Source organism: Anser brachyrhynchus (genome assembly GCF_964034855.1).
Source record: "Anser brachyrhynchus genome assembly, chromosome: 4".
Taxonomy (NCBI): domain Eukaryota; kingdom Metazoa; phylum Chordata; class Aves; order Anseriformes; family Anatidae; genus Anser; species Anser brachyrhynchus.
In genome coordinates, this window is record NC_137698.1 from 25,035,593 (window position 1) to 25,057,724 (window position 22,132).

Genomic DNA, 22,132 nt, shown 5'->3' on the forward strand with positions numbered 1-22,132 from the left:
AAATATTGGCTCAGTCTACTGTAAAAACAATGACTGTTGGTGCCATTCTACTAACTGTTAACTTCCTTTGTTCCATGCCACATGTAAATACAAGAACACAACTGCTTTGACAAAATGACAAAATTTGAGAGAATGACATTCTCAATTCAAGAAAATCAGATATTGAACTGAATACACAAATTCTTCATTTGAATGCTTTAATCCCATGAATCTCTCAGCTTCCTTTCCTGGTAAGAAAATGAAGCAAATATTTTTCAGATCATTAGAAATCACTTTATAGAATTACCTGATGGTCTTTTTCTCATAACCTTCCCACATGCCTAACCAAATTAATGAAGAAAGAACTAGACATATATAAATAATAGGTGTGATGTACTCATAAGCCTTGTGTAATTTTCTTTCTCTTCAAGGTTTTAGCCTAACACTTACTGATAATTTTATATGCCTTATTTAAAAACAGGTTGGACAATAAGATTTAATCGGAATAAAAATAAAAAGCCTGGCAATGCACATACTTACAATAATAATAATAATAAGAAGAAGAATAACAACAACAACAACAACAACCATTCTTTTCCTTTTATTTCCTTTCAACCATGATGCACAATCGGCATGGAAAATAAAACCATGAAAACACATATTAAAGTGCATTGCTTTGAATGATGTGTATCAATTTCATATAACCTCTTAAACTAGGTTCTTTTTTTGTCTTTTTTCTTTTTTCCTTCCTTTTCCATGAGTAAGTGAAGCTACAGATATGACTCCTAGAAGCAAAAAAATCTATTTATGGCACATTTTTAACGCAAGCAATATGTCTGTTGCAGAACACAAGGTGGATGGAAGAATGAATAATCAACAGCAGACCACGACATTAGCACAGCACACACTTCAATAATCAGTGTTTAAAGGTGCAGTGCCCTGGGCCAGCTATCAACATAATCGATGTATCAGATATTGTATCATATATCAGGTATCAATGCTAGCTCTACCAATGATAAACAAGTGATGAAGAACAATAGAAAGAAAAAATATTAAGATTTATCACTGTATTTTTAATATAGATAAGGGCTAAGCATTTGTTATGGAATGTACAGACTGCTAGGGATAAATTAAATGGCTAACAACCTGGCCATGGCAAACTTTGGTACGCCTCCCAAAGACAAACTTGTTTTTTAAGACTTCATGATTGTTGCAGATTCTGAAACAGAAATCTAATTCCAAAAAATTCACCACCACCACAACCAAAACCTAGACATTTTGGCTGCAATTCAGGTGAAAGGGTAGCATTGTAGAGAATTGGTATGAAGGGAGGCATATGATTTCTCTGTGTCACAATAAGTAACCTGAGCAGAAAATACTCGAAATATTTTTTTGTTTCAGGAGTCAAATTATATATTTTAACACTGCTAATTAAATATTTTTCATGTCAGATTCTCTTTTTTTGACTTTCTAATTTAGCCTTTTAACTTTCATGAGATAACTTTAGTATGCTTAATTATTTTCAACTAATTCATTATTAATATTATTGTTATTATTATTATTATTATTAACCTTTTATGGTTAGCACTTTTTCAAAAATCATTACTAACCTCATGGATGTGATCAAGTATTGTAGGATCTCAATGAAAACTCTTATATAATTAGAAAAGCTATATATACAGGAGAAGGGACTGTAAAGATAAGAGAGGCAGTCCAAGAATTACAGTTTCTAAATTTCAAAGTAGAGGCCTGAGGGCTGAAACATCTAAACATCTAAACATGTTAAAAATGGGGAACATATGCAGGAAAAAAAAAAAAAAAGTAAAAAAAAAAGTAAAGTAAAGTAAAAAAAAAATGCTTAAAGAAAAATGGGAAAAGGTCAGATACATGTGCAGTGAATTCTGGCACAGAATTTCAGAAATAGAATTGCCCATTGTGTCTTTTTTCCTGCTGTAGCTCTAGGAAATTGGATGCATATAAAGCCAGCAAACAGCATAAGAGGTTGTTCTGTGAATCAAAGAAGGTGATGAAGTGTTACTAATCTTTCAACTAGAAAGAAACTTCCTATGTACTCTGATGATTTAACTCTAATTAGCCAAAGGCCAGCATATTGCTTTCTCTGTCTACAAATGTTCATGCAATGCAAATGAGAATGTTAATGCAAATAAAGGTGGAAAGCTGAAACAAAGCAAAAACATTTTACTTCTTAATGGTGATTCCTTGCTTTCTCTTACCAGCTGCTACATGTCAACAATACCAAACAACTGTCTCCTATGTTCAAATGCAGAAGTTTCCTTGCATTAATTCAGTGTTAAGAAGAAACCTGAGCTATATGCTCTATGTTTAACTCTGCTTCACGTTCAGATCTGGCAGGGTAAAAAATCCTCATCAAAAATCCAGAAAAGATATATAAAAAAATACTAGCCCAGAAAGTCTATAGGAGTAGATTCCTTAAAATATGGTATCAAAATTAAACCAAGACCAGCTTGGAGATTATTTGTCAACATTGGTATGTGATTCTGTAGCTGAATTCCATCAGACACTTAAAAATTCAGAATTAACATCTCACATATAATTCCTGAAAATTTCGTGCTATCAAAATTTCATGTTGAAATGGCATATTCTTGTTTAGTTGAACTTCTGTCTCTAAACCAAGTCTAAGAATATCAACAGATAAAAATAGTTTTTTCACTTGAAATGGAAACCTGACAACATACATAAATGACCTAATATAGCACCCAAAATTATCACACTGACTTTCATTAGTACCTGTAATACTCAGTGCAGTAACTGTCAGCACTGTATTCTTCTCTTCACTACCTAGCTACTGTTGTTAGTTTAAATGAGGTATATAATATATAAAATCATTATTATACAAAATTAAATAAAATATTAGAAAGTTATTACTGTCTTAAAAAAAAAATAGATGAAATGCATCATTTCATATCCCAGGGAGGGGAATCCCAAATCATTAGTAGTATCAACAGTAAGAAAGGGGTACATACTGCAAAATAGAGCTGAAAATGAATGTTTGATTGATTTTATGAACTTTATAAGAATGATTTTCTTTTCAATCTTGAGACATAATTAAAAATATATATATTTAACAATGTAAATTCCAGTTAAAATTGTTTCTGTCAAATTGGCTTACTGCATTAAAAGAAAGAAGACAGAAGTGTTATGGGACGGAGCTCTGAAAAGCTCTTCAAGTATAATCTGTCCCTGACAAATGTCTTAGCACTTCAGAATTGGGGGTCATTGCTCCTTGCAGCCCAATGAATTACAAAATGGGAGAGAGAACAACTAACTGCATCAGGAAAACCTGAAGTACCAGCTTACAGTATTTTACTGGCATTTTGCAGATGTCATATACATAGTCAACTCTGGAAACAAAAGAAAGGTTTTGACTTGTGCGTCCCACAATCCAAGTGAGGACCCTCTGGGCCATTACCAAAGGAAATTGTTTTCCCAGTATATTCTGTAAGACAGGGACAGATTATCTGTTTTAGAGAGAATTTAGAGATGAAAATTCAAAGTGAAGACAGAAATCGTCTTCCAGCCTAAAGTAGATGTTTCTGCATCCTTTCTATCAGCAAAGCTTTCAGCTAAACAAGCTGTGATTTTTCACTCTCTTCATTCTGTTTCTGCTCTGTGGCTTCTTGATGGTCACTTTTTTAGGGTACCGTTAAGAAAATGTTTTCCAATTATAGGCACTTGATTCTCCTTCAGGTGTTGGACAAGAAAACTGGGTAATTCACCAGGTAGGCAGTGTCAAGAGAGGGAAAGACAGCAACAAGCAAGAGATCATTGTCCACCACTGCTGCCCACACATGCAATGAGTGACCTGGAAATGGTCATTTGAACAGCTGTAACCATAGGGCCTGAACACACCTTTTTTGTAAATTTAGCCTCAGAAAACTGATCTATTGAACAACAAAATCGGAGAATTTTCCTGATCACTCTAATGGCAATCAGTTCAAGAATTAAAGTGTACACACGCCCTTATTTCCATTTGCAATGTTCATTTTGTTGTCTTCATCCATCCAATACTTTATCTCCATGGTAAAATTGATTTCAAGGGAAAACAAGAACAAATAAAGATCCCCAGTGGGGGAAAATAAATAAATAAATAAATAATAATTATTATTATTATTAATAATAATAAATGAAAGTTATTTAGATATTATAAAACAAAAGTAGAAAAGTTTGCAACCCAATATCCTAATTTTATTTCCTTTAACTTATGTGTTATAATCATATCATCCTCAATCAATATATCATCCTCAACCAAGAGCATAAAATTGATGAGGATAAAGACGTTAGAACGTGGTAGCTCTCTTCTAACTAATTGTATATAATAGTCATTCTAAAAGTTTACAATACATAAGACAAATAAAGACATATTCTTTAATACCATATGGCAAAAATCTAGGCAGCAAGAATCAATTTCTTGCTACATGGTTTTTAACTTTTGTTATAAGTCAGTCCAAAGCTGAACTTAAAAGCTGAGAACTGCTTTCCATTAAATTTTAATGGGAATTTCACTTGGGTTTTAACTGATGCCAGGGTTGTTTCTAAAACAAAGAAATACAGTATATAATTCTCTAAGTGTGCAAGGTATATACATGGAAAAATCAACTATACATTTCTGTAAATTATTCTGAAGGCATTGCCATTTTTCTGTTTTGTACTATTTACAGACATTGTCCTTTAAGGGAAGACAAGAATGGCTTCCATCAAATAAAACCTTTTTCTTTGTTTGTTTGTTTTTCTGAAAACTGTTTGTGATGTATTAGTGGTCAAATTATCATGGCTTAATGAACTGTTCAAAATGAAGATATATGCTGAAAGAAAATGAGTTTCCACATTTTTTTCCTAGACATGAGTTTTTATATACAAACAGTGAGGCTTATGCACACTAATTAAACAATGAATACTCTTCAAAATCCTGCAGATTTAGGATTCCTAAAACCACGTGTCATGAAATAAAATTCATGAGAAATTGGTCAAATTAGAACATGGTTTCACAAGAAGATGCTCAATTGCAGTCATATTCATTACTGGTATTATCAAAAAGTCATTTCTTGTACCAAAATAAACATTAGCATATCTAAATGAATTATAGATTATAACTTATTTACATTTCTAAAACTCTCTCAGGAGTTTCTAATGCCTTATAATGCCAGTAAGCAGATAATCTGTGGCTCTTCAGATCAGTGTGGGTGGGGAGGGGGAATCTGTTTAAGTATATTTATTAATATTGCAGCATCTCTGTATCTTTTTTTCCTTAAAAGACAAGATTCTGTCATATTTCAACTTTCTATTGAAAGCTTTTTGCCCACCTTTAGAGAAAAACACAGATTTTTCGCAAGTTTGATATACTTTCATCATACAAGTACTCCTGGAAAATTGTTTGTTACACTTTTGTTGTAACTTTGCATAGATTCATACTAGAAAATGTCTGTAACCTTTCCTGTATTGTCATGCTGACTCCTGAAGAGACACTGGCATAGTTTAGAATATTTATTATCCTCCTTAACTTTTTAATTTGATCTCTGGTATCTATGGTAAAGGCTGATGGTTGTGTTCACAAAGGTGGTAAGTTTTCTCAGGAGTAAGATTGAAATCATCCTTGCATTCAGCACAGGCTGCCAAATACACTCATGTTTGTTATCTTACTGTTCCTGTGAACCAATGAAGTGAAATGGAAAAACAAACATTAGGAAGTTAGGAAATAAGATAAACAGGAATAAATCAGGAATGAAATAGGCAAATAAATCAACTTACATCGAAAAATTTTTCAAAAAAAAAAAAAAGTAATTTCTGATATCTTAAGAGTATTTGAAAGAGTGATATAAGTCTGTAACATATATGGATAGAATTCTGGGAAAGAAAAATAAGAATATATCTGCAAATGTAGACATTTTGGCAATGATTAAATCATTTTTTTTCTTTTACTTTCCATTAGATGCAGTCATCATAGGAATATAGGTTGCTTTCTGGCACACTTACAGATGCAATGAAATCTGTACCTTTCTGTAAACTGTGAAACTAAAAATTTCAAACAGGTTCAACTGCTATCACCAGCAAACTCAAAAACATCATATTTATTTTAGTAGCACACATGAAAATTTTGTGTAACTGCAAGCAACTGTGTATTTCTTTCACATTCTCATCCCTCTTTAGTGCCTACTGGTTGTACCTAATGGTTGCAAAAAAATGTGCATCTCAATACCTTTTTATACATAATTTTATTATGATTGACAAATATAAATTCATAACAACCTTCATTACCAGAAAAAAATAATTGTTTGTTTTTTAATATTTATTATCTAACTACCTACTGTAACATCTGACTGTGACAAGTAATAGCTATAACTGTGATCATTTGAGGCAATTTAACTTCCATATCTGTAATACAGTCTCATTTGACCTCTAGGGCACTTAGAAAACACTAAAAGCAAAACCACCCTCAAAACTCAATAACAATGTCATGTTTTTGGCTTAATATGAAGATTTTGAAACCATTCACAATGAAAATTTATTTTAAAATATATAATACCCATAATTCCATCAGTTTTCTTGCTTTACATTTTCCTTTAATCTGTGAATTTATGGGGTAAGCCTTTATTCCTCTTAAAATAAAATCTCAAAGAAATACATATACTAAATTCCTGCAACTTCTCAAGACAAAACAATGATTTACAAAACAGGTTACTGGAAACTCTGGTGGAGTGGTTATTGTATTTTTCACACCTAAACACATGACTCCTGATATAAATTATCAGTGAAAGAAAAGTAGGCCTGTTCTCCTTCACTTTTAACTTCATGGGCTACTTCACAACTGCATAAGCATGAATCAGCTAAGGCTTTGGAGTTACGGATAGCTTGTCAGCACAGAAAGAAACACATTCTGGACAGAGGTGTTAGGAGCCAGTATTTCCAAGTTTTACATCTGTATCTGTAAAAAATTTCCACTTCCTTCTCAGCTATTGGGGAACAGAACAATGTTCCCCAAAACTTTTTAAAAAGTGTTGAGGAGGGTTTGCAATGTGTTAGGCGTGGGCAATATGTTATGGTTCAGCTCTTGTGATTAACAGAACGAAAACCAGACTGAACACAGTATTCCAATAGCCAAATTTCCATCTGTACTTGTCCTCAGGCATAAACTGCACACTTGCTTGGTAGGATAGCATCTGCCCACACCTATGGACTGTAATCACAGTGCAGTTTCATTTCCCTGCCTCTGACAAACTGAACCTGTATCCAATCTGATGTCCAAAACTGATGTGTTCAATCACTAGCCTCTTCTGAGTCATCTGCCTCTGCTGATTCTTGAGACTCTGCCCCTACTTTCTTGCCCTTATCCTTTATTAATCTTATAGAATCATACAATGGTTTGGGTTAGAGGAGACCTCCTTAAAGGTCATCCAATTCCAACCCTTTGCCATGGGCAGGGACACTTTCCACTAGACCACGTTGTCCAAAGCACCATCCAACCTGGCTTTGAACAATTCCAGGGATCCAGAGGTTCTCTAGGCAACCTGTTCCATTGCCTCACCATACTCTGAGTAAATAAATTCTTCCAAATATCTAATCTAAACCTAACCTCTTTTAGTTTAAAACCATTACTCCATGAAATTATACTAGCTATATGATGACAAAAGAACATGCAGAGTATCACTGGAGGCCCCACAGCAACGATCATCTCACCAATACTCAGTTAAAGTAATTCAGACCTGGGAGCTGCTCAAAACTTGGTTTGGGGATAACAAAGAGGGTATCCAAATGGGAAAGACTGACATATACACTAAATTCGTATGCAATGTGGAGATTCAAAAGTGAAGAAAGAAGAAAATGGAAAGCAATAATGAAAATTTCCCAAACTGGACTCTAGAATGAGGAAGAAGAAAGAATCCATGTGATAGTTATCCAGGCAAAGATGACAAGAGAGAAAAAATAAAAAAAGAAAAAAAAAAGAAAACAAAACAACAACATCAAAAAAACACCTTTTATGAACATTACAGTCACTTCACCGAAGAACTTTGAATGCTGACAACTCACTGCAAGATTCTGTGCCACCTTCTTGAGTGAGATGGGTACTGGCAGTCTGATTGCCTGGAGAGTGAAAAGAAGTATGAGCGTTACACCATACAAACAGGAGTACATATTAGTAAGCTTCTCAATTACATTTTATAACTGTATTAATGAAATTTACTTAGCATTAACTAGATCATTTAGAGTGTAAATGGCAGCATCACTGAAATTGGACTAACCACAATACATTTTTTGCTCAATTTTAATTAACATTTAAGATCTTTTGTTAGACTAACAATATTTTTTAACTTCCTGTATAAGAAGTGAACTTCATAATAATCTGTTGAGTACAAAGATAAGAATTTTCATGTTTTTAAAAGATTAACAGTAAATATTTTTTCTTGTGAGAAATCACATCAGTTGCCAAAGCAGAGTAGGCTTTTGTTTTGCCTTCCAGAAGGGCAATTTGATACAAAAAAAAAAAAAAAAAAAAAAAGGAAATACTGTTTCATGTATATTTGTTTTCACTGAGAATCAAAGTTTAATTTACAATTATTACTTAGTCAGAATTTGTATTTCATATAAGATATGCTTATGAAAAGACTTATGCTTATGCTTATGAAAGACTTCAAATTTGTTATAAATTGTGATTTTATGTAGTTTAGAACCAGTATAGATGTCATTTTTTTTTTTTTATATTGTATATGGAGGGCAAGAATTGCCTATTTTCTGGTCCATTGCCTTAATCACAATATCATCCTTCTACATACAATCTGGGATAATAAAGAAATTATATAATATGGATTTTTCAAGCTTCATTTACAGCAAATTGTCTGTAACCAGGATACAATTTTATTGAGTTTGTCTCTTAAGTAACATTCTTTATCTCAATTTGAAAGTAACAAATCTTCTGTATGCAGTGAGCACTTTTTTTTTTTTCCTCCTTAAATTGTTATAAGTTATTCACAATCTCATCAGCAATGAATGAGTGTATATTCAACCATTCATGGTGTGCTCCCTTTTTTAGGCTGGGTAAGTGACCATAGCCAAAATATTTCCAACAGTCAGACCTGCCTTTACAGACTCCAATTTACCTTTATAAACTAAACAATAGCACAAGGACCAAAACCAAATCTGATGAACTTTTTTGCTAATGAACTCATTAGATGGAATACTTGTAGAAAGTGGATCACAATTTTCTTTTGGATCTTTACTTTCCAAAATCAGCTGTGTGTAGTAGTTCAAAAGTCAGCATGTAGTAATGCAAATATTTACTGCCAAAAGCCAGTGAATTAAGCACCGCCTGTAGTTAGCAAGACATTATAGAAAGCTACACGATGATAACTCTAAGTTTAACTAATTCAGGTTTATTTGCATATGAAAAACAAGAAACATCTACTGAGAATTAATATACTCCTTTCTCAAGTACCACAAATATTTGATGCAGAAAATAAATCTCTCCATAATTAAGGTGTTTATTCCAACTCCCAAATCCATCAAAATATAAAGCCCAGAGTCAGTAGTGATGCCTATCAGGTATCAGGAAAAGCAATGGAATTACCAGCAGCAAGCATTACACACTCTCAAAGTGATCATGTAAGAACATTTGAAATTCCTTTTCATGTCTATCAGTTAGAAAGATTTCCCATTATGGACACACAATGAAAAATTAAACCCACTCTCTGCCACAGACTTTTTTCCTTTACAACAAATTTCAAAAGTTTTGTCTTGTGTCTTATCAGCTGTAGAGGTCTGACATGATCAGTCCACATCTTCAGACTGAGGCATAATTCAAGTAATCATATAAACTGAAAATCAAAAGCCACATTGATTCATAAGTCTGTAGGGACCTTTTTTTTTTTTTTTGTGCAAATTTGAAGATTACTTTCTGTGTTACTATTCTTTTTGGAATATATTAATTACTGTAACCCTAAGTATTGAAAAAGAGATTATAGCATTAAAAAATAAGTACAATGTCTACATCAATAACAATTTTATTAAATGACAACTATAATTACATATTGATAACATCATTAATATTATTATTTTTAACTACTCTTAGCACAGTCATGACCCAGACTATAGTGAATACCATCTTTTTGTCTAGTTACAATAACATCTGTGTATTCAGTGGTAAGAAATATATTGTCCTGTCAAGAAAATATTTTTTCCTCAAAGTGAGCTCTTTTCATCGCTACTGAGAGTTTTTTATCCTTGTTGGTCAAGACATTCCAAGATATTGAATAATGACAGTAGATCTAAAAATAATGATGAACGAACAGTAAGTAGCAGAGAGGGTCAGAGAGTAACCAATCTTTCTGTCCACTCCATGAATCCGAGATAGCACTGATATAAACAGATGAATACATGAACTTGATGCACTTTTTATCAAAATCTATAACTCATATTTTGAGCATAAATTTTAAAAAGACTTCTAATTAAAAGAAAATAAATATATCTGAATGGATAATATTGCTTAAACTATCACAAAACTCTAAAATCTTAAGAACAGGAAACCATAAGTTAATTTTTGAACTATATTACAAAAAGTAATTAATAAATAAATAAATAAATGGTACAAGTCGTCCCAGATACATTTATCCAATATGTTACAATGACAGGAGAACTGATGAAGATGCACCATTTTCCTTGTAATTTATATTCAGAAGCTAGTAGTGTAAGTAGTAGCAAAACTATTGCTTCTCCTTCTCCTAGTCAAAAGTTCTCTCTATTGATAAGCAGAGAGGAAGAGTAACATATTATTTCAATTCATTTTTGGATATATACTACGGAATTAAATATTAAGCTCTCAGATTATCATTGACAAGGGCTAATCTGAAGAACTCTAAACACTTTAGAATTAATCTAATCAGCTTTGGGAACTGATTTTTTTTATTTTTTTTTGGGGGGGGGTGTAAATTACATACAAGATAATGCCTTTATTCTTACTGTACTAGATTTCATTTTTACTTATGAAGTCAGCCTTCTTGTTCCAAGATTATTTTGTCTGTTCTTCTAGCATAAAGACTTGTATCCATACCTATCTTCAGGCATCTAAGCAGATCTACGTTAAGGTAAGTAGATTTAAATTATTGCAGATTTCAGGTTTGAATCTTTCTGATTATGGTTTAAATATGCTCATCAGAATGAATAAACATCAGTTATTTATACAAAGTTTATACGAAGTTCCAATTCATTTTTTCTGTGTTAAATTATGATTTATAGTTAGAAACAAATTGGTTGAGCAATGATGTGCTCAATATAATCTATACAGAGATAATTAAGGCTGTTAAACAACAATAAAAGGCACAAGTTTTTTCAGTTACTAAGTATAACCCCTTTGCAAAACTAATGGTAATAGAGAAGCCTTGGTTTTTTAAGGTATTGTGTGAATACTCTCATATTTTTATTTTGTCAGAGGAAGGGAAAAGAAAAGCCTATATAAACTTGTTGCAATAAACTCTTCTTGTTTACTGCTGCTACGCTGAGTTTAAGTTAAGGTCAGAAAAATCCTACCAGAAGACCTTGTCTGAAAATTCAGGAAAAATTGTTGAATCAACCAAGAGTTCTGCTGTGAAAAACATTTTCAGTACCAAATTCAACAGGGTTTTCCTTTCCCACTTTACAGCCTAAACAAACACTATAATGGTTGAATATGTGGAAGATGAGAATTACAATCCTGCACAAGCTGAGACCTCATGCTACAGTACAGGAAAAATTCCAGGGACTGTTTCCTAACTTAATGTCCTGAATTAGTTCTTACAAATTATTTTCCTTGGATTAGCTTTACAGACTGGATAAAAACATGTTGGTCAACTAAATTTTGTAGGCAGAACTAGTTATAATTAATTGAAGAATTTTTAATGAACTAAATGAATTTTGTGTCAGGTTGCTACCAAGTTGTCTGTGAATACTTAGCTGATATTCTGAAAGCATTTCATAAATTTAATTTCTTAGTTTCTGACATGATGTCTTCGAGAACAAGAGAATTTTTCATTACCATTTCTGATAAACAAGAAAAGCAATTATACTGATAATTCAGCAATGCTATCTAATATTTGAAATTTTAAATTGTTGTGAGTCACAAAAAAGGATCATTTTGCTTTGGTTTAACTTTCCCAGATTGGTGAGAAAAACAGAACTCTGTTTTATGTGATGATGTACTTTTGTATGTTCACAGTTTCTCATCTAGCCTTTATTCATATAACCTTTCCTAAAGAATCAATAAATGTGCACTCACTTAGATCCTGCTGTATTACAACCATATTCAGTTTACATCAAAATGAAATTGTAATGTAAAGAGATTGACTTTGAAAGTCAGTTTCTTGTACGACTTGAGATGCATGGTAATAGACTGTAGTGAGAAGATGATAAAAATATTTTTTGCTCAAGTTTCCTGCAGCCATGCATTTTTTCATCTATGGCAGAGTAGATGAGAATGCGGTTCAGGAATCTTTGACTGTGAGAGTTTTTTTCTGCAGGTAATAGGTTTGCTTGATTAGAAATTACAAGATAAGACTAATACGATTGTTTCATTCAGAATCCTCTTATATTTTAAGAGTACATACACCAGAATTTAAAACTACTAAGTTTAAAATGTAGTCTCATTTATAAGTCATATGAACTTGCAGCTAACATCTGATGCTTCTCTCTCCTCTTCTCACAAAGAACAGCAGGGTACAACTGAGCACAACAAAGCCTCCAAATAAGATATTAAATATGCTTTGCAAAACTGATACAGAAACAATTCATTTGACCAAGAAAGACTTGAGTCAGAAGAGGAGGGAAGCGTTTTCTTTTCCAGTAGTTGATTTGATTTATGATAGCGCAGACTGAATGGGGAACTACTTTTGAGAAAGTTCAGCTGGGAGGTGCCCTGCATCCCTTTGCACAGCTCAAGTAACTTCAAGGGCAATACCTGTGATGGAGACACTCCCTCTATTTTGTGCTGGCAGCACTCTGGCTCAGGTGTTGCTACTAAACAGGCCTAATTGGACACAAGCATTGTAAATTCATAAGAGTCACACCTTACCAGGGACTAAGCCTTGTTTAAGGACATGAATTCCAGTGCAGTGTAGTTGAGGAACTGCTAATAAGAAAGAGAAAAAAAAATAGCATATGTTACATGAATGTAAAAGGATGAAGTTAGAGTACAACTCAACAATTTTACACTACAACTACTTGTAGCCACTAGGGCCCATTGAGCTCACCTATACAGCAGTGGGCTATACTGTGATGATCTCCGTTTGAGCAGGGATGCCTCTCAAGGCTACTATGTGAGGCTGAGATATCCTGTATCCAATGTCTGCTGTTTGCAGTGAGGTAAGTGTCATCTTTTAAATGCATGCAATATTTATATGTGTCAAGCTTAAATAACACTCTGTATGCATCAAGTTAACTTAATTATTTGGTATGTAGTAAGCAGTAGAGAGTTTGACTACCGTTTAACCATAATAGAATGCTTGACTGCCTTCTCTATTTGATCATTAATTCTGTTTTATCATTGCCTAATAAATACTTTTGGTCAACCTCATGATGAGTACTTGTTTCAATAATTCACCTGTAACAACAAATATTATGTAGATTTTCACCTAAAGCAGCCCTCAAAAGTTCTCTGCTGATTTCTACTATTTTGTGCTCAGATATACTCACAGATACAATCATAAAGTATTTCCTCTGAAACTTTGTTTATGATAGGTTATCGCTGTTAAACAGACAACAATTGTTTTTATTAGTAGAACCACAATACTACCAGGTTTCCTTGGGCCCCATATCTGTAGATCAATATTTCCCCTTGAAGGAGAAGCTATAAACTCAGTTCTGCCTGACTTACAGTAATAATAAGACCTCACCATCATTTTCAAAACTTTTTCTTTCATATATAGCCTTAGCTCAAAAATTAAACCCATCTAATATCTCTTTTGAAGAATGAATTATTCCTATATGATAAATGTCTAAATAAGGAAGAAGCCTTACCTGAAATTGAGACACTATGTATCAGTTTCACTTCATGTCTTGCAAGCAGTAAGAATACTTATATATTTTCCAATATTATGCTTCTGTACCCATGTATGTGTAAAATTTGTCCTCTGTCAATAAAGAGCAAAACACTTCTACCAAAAGCTGAGAGAAAAGAAGCTCCATTCTGGATCTTATGAGCAAACAGCCCAGTCCTTGATTCATTCTTCCATTAACAAGAACATCCTTCCTTCCACAATCTCAAATAGACTGAATTTGCCTATTATGTCTCCTATAAAAGGTAGCACTGAAGTAAATTTTATTTCACAGAAACGAGCTCTGTCTCTCTCTTTTTTTAATAATTTATTTTCCCTGTCAATAAGAGCTGATAATAGCCTCACCACGTTATGGAGGGCTCAAGGTGATGTTTGAAATATGAGATTATTCCAGAGAATCAAAAGATATTAAAAAGAACAAATCCTGCTAGATCTCACCGATAACAATGTCTTTATAATGAACCCTTTCATGTTTATTGCAGTTTTTTAAACTCATGAATATCCTTTTCCCATTCTGCCTTATTTTATTGAAATATTTTTGATGTATTCAATTTGTAAATGACAATTTCATATTCACTGAGGTGCTATATTTCCTTAAGAAGATACAGAGCTAAGAATCTGACTATTTAAGGAGGAGCTTTCCAGCTTTCTACCACCAAGTTTCCTGAAAACATTAGGAATGTAATCTCTGGAATAAAAACCAATAGTTTTGCTTATGCCAGTGAGCATATTAGCACAAGGTGATGAAGTGGTATTGCAGTCTTGCCAAATGTTATGGCTATCAGTTAAAGTAGTAGAAGTTATTTGCGTATGGCAGGATCTAGTTTCTTCACCTCTGTCTCTAGTCATCTTGTTTCATTATGATTTACGTGGATTCTAAAATTTTTATGTCAACAGTATGAATAAAATTTTAATATCTCATAAATTAAATTAAACCATTACCAAAAGAAAAAAATATGTAACTATTCTCACTATAGTAGTTCTATTTTTTTTTCAGGAGTAATTACTGTAATTATTTTAATTTCCTGACATAAGCAGTATCTTCTTTAATCAGATACAAAATAATTCATAGTACACCTTCCTATGAAGCAGTGGTTCACTTGCTTGGAAATGAAAATAAAAATATAGCTTCTGTCAAAAAAGAGCAGGTTTGAGTGTTGTATATCAGAGATTCACAGCTACTGCTATCATCAACATTCATGAAATAGAAATCATATTTCAGTTGTGAGGTCCTACAATGCCCACTTTTTTTCTTTTTTTTTTTTCCAGAACACATGAGTTGGGATACTTTTACAAGTAGTATAATTAACCAAAGATCCCTGGCACAAATCATTCTTTAGCAATACATTAGAGGCATTGTGCAATTCTCCTAAGTGACAAATCTAAATGTTACTAACACAAGTCTGAAAAAATGTTACCTGAAACGTCAGGTTACATGCGTAACTCTTTACCTCATTTATATTCTTCTTCCATCTAGCACAGATAAAACACATCTACCATTTGATATTTCATGTGTGAAAGTCTTGCTGAGATTCATCACAACCAAGTGTGTCCAATTTTCTCTCCTGGCATGAAGCATGTAGTAAGTGTGCATCAAAACATCAAAATTTTTCCAGCTCATGAATGTTTATACTCTTTCAACCATTGTTGTGCTTGAAATATAAATGTTTTGAACACACCCATATTATTAATAGAAAACAAGCAACCATTGTTGTGCTTGAAATATAAATGTTTTGAACACACCCATATTATTAATAGAAAACAAGTTTGCTTTTGTTTTTTAATCAAGAAAAAGAATCAGAATTAAAAGAAAATACTTTTACCATCATAAAACCTCTGGACACATATAAAACTGATGTGGCAATTAGTTATATATGCCAGACTTTATACAGTACAGCATTACCTGCAATGTTAGAGCATCAGAAAACTGGGGATTCCCTTCTCTGTTGCAAAAGGGATTACTGCAAAGTGAAAAATCATCAGAGTTGTGAAAAATATTTAGTATAAAAGACAACTATGTGGTTTTAGACTCCCTTTCAAACTTGAAATTGACTCTAACCTTTCCTAAAAGTTATTCTCTCAGACTGTTTTGTTTTCTACCTAGAATTACCTTAGCTTCCTGCTCTCCCAAAGATTAGTAATATTTCAGCTAAACATCCCATGTACCTTTCTTGGTTTTATCCATCTCTGTTTTGAGGTTTATTTTCTTTCTGAGATTGAGCTGACGCTTTAAAACAGAATGTATTATGGCAGGCTGAGTCAGTCATAATGTGTTTTGGAACATAATGAGAGATGGTTAATGCTGAACAAAATTGTTTGAAGTGCATTGGACAAAAATTTAAAAAATTGCATGTTTTCCTCATTCTTGAAAATGTTGGATAGTCTGTAAATATTTTTTTTTCCAGAATTATATTTTAAAAATAGAAGAAAAGCCATATTTCCTTACAGTTTCAAAATCTTTACAGAACACTGTTATGTGGTTCTAAAAGTCTTCATATTACACAAATTTTATTCACAGTACAAATTTAGCTGATACAGCAAAAAAGTCAGGAAACATTTAGTAGCACTTAGCTTAATTCTTACTCTTTTGGGAGTTGGTTGTTATTTTCAATGTTGCCATAAATTTGACTTTTTCCATAAACTTAAACAGGAGTAGGATTCAACCTTTGGAAATGAATGCATGATTATGGCATACAATGTGATTGTTCTCAAAAAGGAAAGAAACATTTAGAATTGTGTCTGCTTCTATAACATGGAAAAGAAAATAGGAGTTCATGTTTTACTGCGTACAATCTCATTTAAAAGTTCAAGAGACAAGCCATTTTGTTTGCAATAAACAGCAGAAGGGAATGTTTTTGATGTCAAAGTCACTTAGATACATAGCCCTACTTAAATCAATATGAATTAAGCATCTAAAAACAAAACTTGTAGATCTGGGCCTATGGTACTTGTACATCAGAATAATCAGGAGAGATTTGGTATGCATGGTTTGTTTCCCTGAAGGTTGAGCAGGAGTTGTGGTCACCCAGCATTAGAAATGACTCAAGACAAATAGATAAATAAGTTTCACAGATCTGAGCTTTCTGGAGGACTGAGGCATTTGCACATAAGGACAAACATTCTGTACTGATCAGTGATTTGCACCTAGTCCAATGGCAACAAGCTTCCTATTTATTGTGTTTTGTGGGATTTATTGTGTTATTTCCTTGCCATCTGTGCTGGTGTCATGTTGTGGAAAGGTCTGAAAGTATAGATAAGAACAGCAGTAACAATTTATTCATTTATTTATTTTTTTACAGGAAATACTGCTCAGCTGATAGCATGTGGCAGTGCTCTCTTTTTTTCACAGCTTCAACTGCTCTAAAAATATAAATGAATACCCATCACATTGTCTTTAATTTACCTTATACTACTGCATGGACACTAAATTAAAATTACCGAATTTTGCCTTTTTGGAGTTAAAAATGCTTTTCTTAATTTTTATTGTTGTTGTTATTTTATTGTCAGTTATTTTGTTAAATACTGTTTGACTACTGCATTGAGGAGAGCTGTAATATTTTGACATCTTGTATTAATGGAGTGTACAAAAGGTTCAGAATCATTTTGCACATTACAATATACCTTTACTCTGTTTTCTAGTCTTTAGTCTTTATTTTAAATCATTGTCTACAAGCTCAACATTAACTATTCAGTAACACTACAGTAAATAGAACTAAATAGCACTTGTTGTCATTGTGTGTTTTTGCATGAAATCAATGGTAGTTATAGAGGTATTTTCAAAGAGATACAGAGCTTCATTGTGATTTTCATGTGGAATCAGCATGCTTCATGATAATTCCAATTTCATATGCGAATTAAGAGGATGGGGGAAAAAAAAGGACTGAGAAGAACAAAATATTTTTTTATATCTAAAAATGAAACTAATAAAGTTAGGAGATAATCATGTTAGGAGAGCCAGAAATTGAAAGAAGATTCTCGGAAGGAGGGGTAATAAAAACAGAAGGGGGGGAAAAAAAAAGACATAATGGGGGGGGGGGGGGGGGGGAGTCAAAGATAGAAACAAAAAATAGTAATGATAAAGAAGCACTGAAGAAAGCTACAATCTAGGTAATACTGTAGTCTCATTAGGAAGTTCACAATAGCAGAAGTATATACACAATTTTCTGTAAAAATAAATAAATAAATTTCTAAACATTGCATCTTCCCCTCAGCACTTTCTAAATCTACTCCCTCCTTAGCATGTACCTTTATATCCAATAATGTGAAGAAGATGTTGGAGGAGGAGAGCTTAGTAAAGCTCATGTATTGTAGGTTTCTTACCTACTCTAACCCAACTGACTGAAATCATAAAGGCAGGGCTGTGCTGAAGGCAGAGATGAAGCTTTGCTTATACAAAGCCATCTGCCATACCCTTGTCTGCAGAGCCATCCCAGGTGGTGCACAACCTGGTTAATCCAGGCTCTGTACAGTTGGATACACAGCTGAGACATTTATGCTAGGAGGGCTTTTCAAGCTTCTTTGCAGACAATGATGTAGCTGGCACTCTGTCTCTGCTGTTGGAGCAGAGATCAGGGCTGCAGCAGAGCCTTTGTCTTCCCAGCGACTATTGCTCAAGGCTGTATTCAAAGGTTTTTTAGCATTGATTCAGCTGTAGCCTGCAAGAAGAATCCACATTTTGTAACTAAGAAGTGCCAAAATGAGTGTGTTCATCTTCCCCCAAGAAGTAGAAAAGTTGTAGCAAGACCATTCTACTGTCAAAAAAATCAAACAAGAAAGCCCCCAAGATTATTCGTTCTAGATATTCAAGCAATCAGATTGCTGATTGAAACGTTAAGTGGGAGACAGGAATGAAAGAGGGAAATCTTCCACAACAAAGGAGCTGAAACATGGGACATGGCTTTTATGCACTGGACTGCTCAGCTACTACAATAAATATTATTGTCTCAGTAAAAAATGTAGCTTGCTAACAGGGCATGATTTGTGGTAGCTCCATAAGAGTGTGCTATACTAGGAGGTCCAGTACAATAAATACATAATGAGGATAAATTCTAGAGCACTGTGAATTTTTGTGATTATATTGTACTGGCATAAAAGTTGAGGTATTCTTAAAATAATAAATGCAGAATGCTAAGCAATATGTAAAAACAACAAAGGACATGAAATAAACAGGAAAGAAGTCAAAAGAGAAGCCTGTAGAAATCAGAAGTCAGAGAGGGAAAACACAAGAACAAACACACAAAACACTATTTTTTTTTCCCCCAAGTAACAAGTCTCAGCTTAGATTTTGCCAAATCTTTTAGACCAGCACTACTTATTTTATTGCATACCATGATAGTACGAGTGAATAAAATATCGGATAACAGTAGGCACTTAATGATTACATGAGTAATATTAATAATTCAGTAACAGATCAGTTTTGCAAAAAGTGATTGAAGATGTTTGGATTTGATTCTCTGCTTTGAATAACAAGTATTAGATTAACTTTGAAAGGCAGAACTGTTTATGGTAAATGTCAACTCCTTTTTCAGGAAATAAAACAAATAGGTTGAAAACAGGTTCTAGTTCCTTTGCCCCCTTCCCTCCAAACCAACAGAAATTTTGTGAGACGAGAAAGTGTAGCTCATCTCCTGGATCGTGGAGTACTGTTATTATTGTTATGCACAGTAAGGGAACCATCTATTTTTTAATTTATATTAGAAATCTAGAATTGTCTACCAAGTAAATATATTAAGTATAAAATTTAAAACTATTGTTATTCTCTTTCAAGTGATTTATAAGACTTCTGGAATGAGAATCTGGTGCTAGACTAATTTCCTTTCTCATATCTAAGTCCATATTAATTGTGAAGACTAACTGTAAGTAAACATAAACTGTAAATAACCCAAATCATGAAAATTCTCAGAAAACATGTCACATAAAACAAATTTTGAGATCACTGAAGGCCACAACTTCAAATGGAAGTTTGCCTGCAAGGGCAAACCTGTTAAGATTTAGAATAACAACATGCACTATTGAGCAAATTGTGTTACTTCTAGTATCATTGTAGCATTGCTAAATGCCAAAGAGTCTAAAGAAAACTATTATGCAAGAAAAGCTAGCCAAGGATTATTATTTTTATTTTTTTTCAGATACCAGAATAAACTTAAATTTTAAAAATGAATTTCTATAACAATTGTTTACTAACCAAAACAGTGCTTTTATGAACTGATTTACAAGATCATTGATGTCTTGCTTTTCATTAATTCTTTCATGAATTTCATGAAACACATTGGACGTAACTCTCAAACACTGCCAGATGTATCAAACAGGCTGTAATTTAACATGCTTAGGTGGGCAGAAATTCGAAGCATCCAAATTAGCCAGCACCAGTATAATATTTTTTTTCAATTTAAGAGACTAAGAATAATATCAAAATCTATTTTGATACCCTGAAATGTATTCTATATAAAACTTTTACAAAAATTTCAAGAAGCTATTGTATAACCCATAAAAAGCTGAACACAAGCATTTATGTAAAAATAGAATTCTGAAATTTGAAATAGGTGGAGGCAACTGTCACAATTTTGCCAGCAAACAACAACAACCTCCACCAAACAAATGAAACACAGTTTTGCACTTCCCTTACTTGGTTATTTTTTTATCCCCCCCCAAACCCCCCGCCTTCCCCTGCACATGGAAACATGCAGCTTCAGGAAATATATAAAAAAACTGGACACATATCCTGAATAAAAACTAAAAAAAAAAAAAAAAACAACACTGGTGCCAACATAATAGGATACCATTTGCTCTGCCTCAATTTTCAGACTCTGAAGTTGGAACTTCTGCTATAGTCATGAGAGAGAACAACTGAACCAACAACATTGCAATGAGGCATTTATTAGTTTCCTAATGATGTGGACATACAGGAGTGTGTCCTACAAAAAGTCATGGAGTTGATTAAGCAACTGAAGTGCCTTTCAAAAGAGGTGAGACAGATCTGGTATTGTTCTGTCTAGAGAAGAAATGCTCAGTGAGAATCTCATCAGTGTGTATAAATACATGGTAGAGGGTGGTAAACAGATGTAGCCAGACTATTCTCAGCGGTGCCCAGTGATAGAACGGGAGATACTGGACACAAACTGAAACTCAGGAAATTCCATGTAAACATCAGATTTTTATTTTATTTTATTTTTCTTGCAAGGATGGTCAAACACTGGCACATATTGCCTGGAGAATTTGTGGAGTCTCCAACTTTGGATATACAGAGAAATTATATAGAGATAGCCCTGAGCAAACTGTACTAGGTCGCACTGTTTTGGACATAGGCGTTCAAGTAGGCAGTCTCCAGAGGTCCCTTCCTACCTTAGCTATTCTGAGATTCTGTGATATAGATATAGATAGATAGATAGATAGATAGATAGATAGATAGATGAGACAGATAACCACAGAATGAAACTTGAATACTAGTTCTATAAACAATCATAGATCTAGGTAAGAATCAGTTTCACCTATTTCTGTGTTGTTCAACATCATCTGTAGTCAGATGTAGTTTGTATATCTGAGTGGGTGTAGAACAGGAAGACATGTCAGTGCTCTTTAAACAATACATGAAAGTGTCCAAGTCATAAATATTATGTCAAGGACTTGTTATAAAATGAAACAAACAAACTAACAAGACAGAAAAAACATGTTAATACTGTGCTTTTTAGGATCACTAAATGGTTATTGTTTAGGAAAAGTACATGGAATCTGATCTGCAGCAACATAAACCAGTGAGATAATAATAATAATAATAATAATTATTTATTAAAAATAAAATTATTATTATTATTATTATTCTACTGTCACGTAAAATAATTTTTAAATTCAAATGAACATATTTTTAAAATCAACCAGTTTTGAATACTTTTTTCCTCTCTGGAGCTCTTACAGTTATTTTAGAAAAAGTTTAGAGAGTCTCTAGATTCAGATGCAATTACGCTTTGATAAGAATAAACACAGCTAAATCAGTGTTCTTTATCTTCTGCAATTTCCTTTCTGCCCCTGCCACACTTTCCTTTCTTTCTATCACACAAAGACTCATATAGCTATTTATTTTTAACAACATCTTATTATAGGATGCA

The 22,132-nt window shown here is 33.1% G+C and overlaps 1 protein-coding gene and 1 long non-coding RNA gene across 8 annotated transcripts in view; one reads left to right on the forward strand and one right to left on the reverse strand.

The window, feature by feature from the left end:
- The window catches only part of LOC308194489 (uncharacterized protein), a 251,907-nt gene that overhangs the window by 58,220 nt on the left and 171,555 nt on the right, over positions 1 to 22,132 (reverse strand). For 4 of the 7 annotated variants that reach the window (XR_013950577.1, XR_013950578.1, XM_080590519.1 and 1 more), the window contains exon 2: positions 7,989 to 8,097. Coding sequence is in view for 3 of the 7 variants with exons in the window: in XM_080590519.1 (XP_080446645.1) it covers positions 7,989 to 8,097 (109 nt within the window). In the remaining 4 variants the exon portion in view is untranslated. The remainder of the gene's footprint in view (positions 1 to 7,988; positions 8,098 to 22,132) is intronic. The other 3 variants (XR_013950567.1, XR_013950576.1, XM_080590521.1) reach the window with 1 other exon arrangement.
- LOC308194498 lies at positions 13,201 to 17,944 on the forward strand. The gene is made up of 3 exons (XR_013950611.1): positions 13,201 to 13,338; positions 15,508 to 15,612; positions 17,330 to 17,944. It is a non-coding gene; the product is annotated as an uncharacterized lncRNA (long non-coding RNA).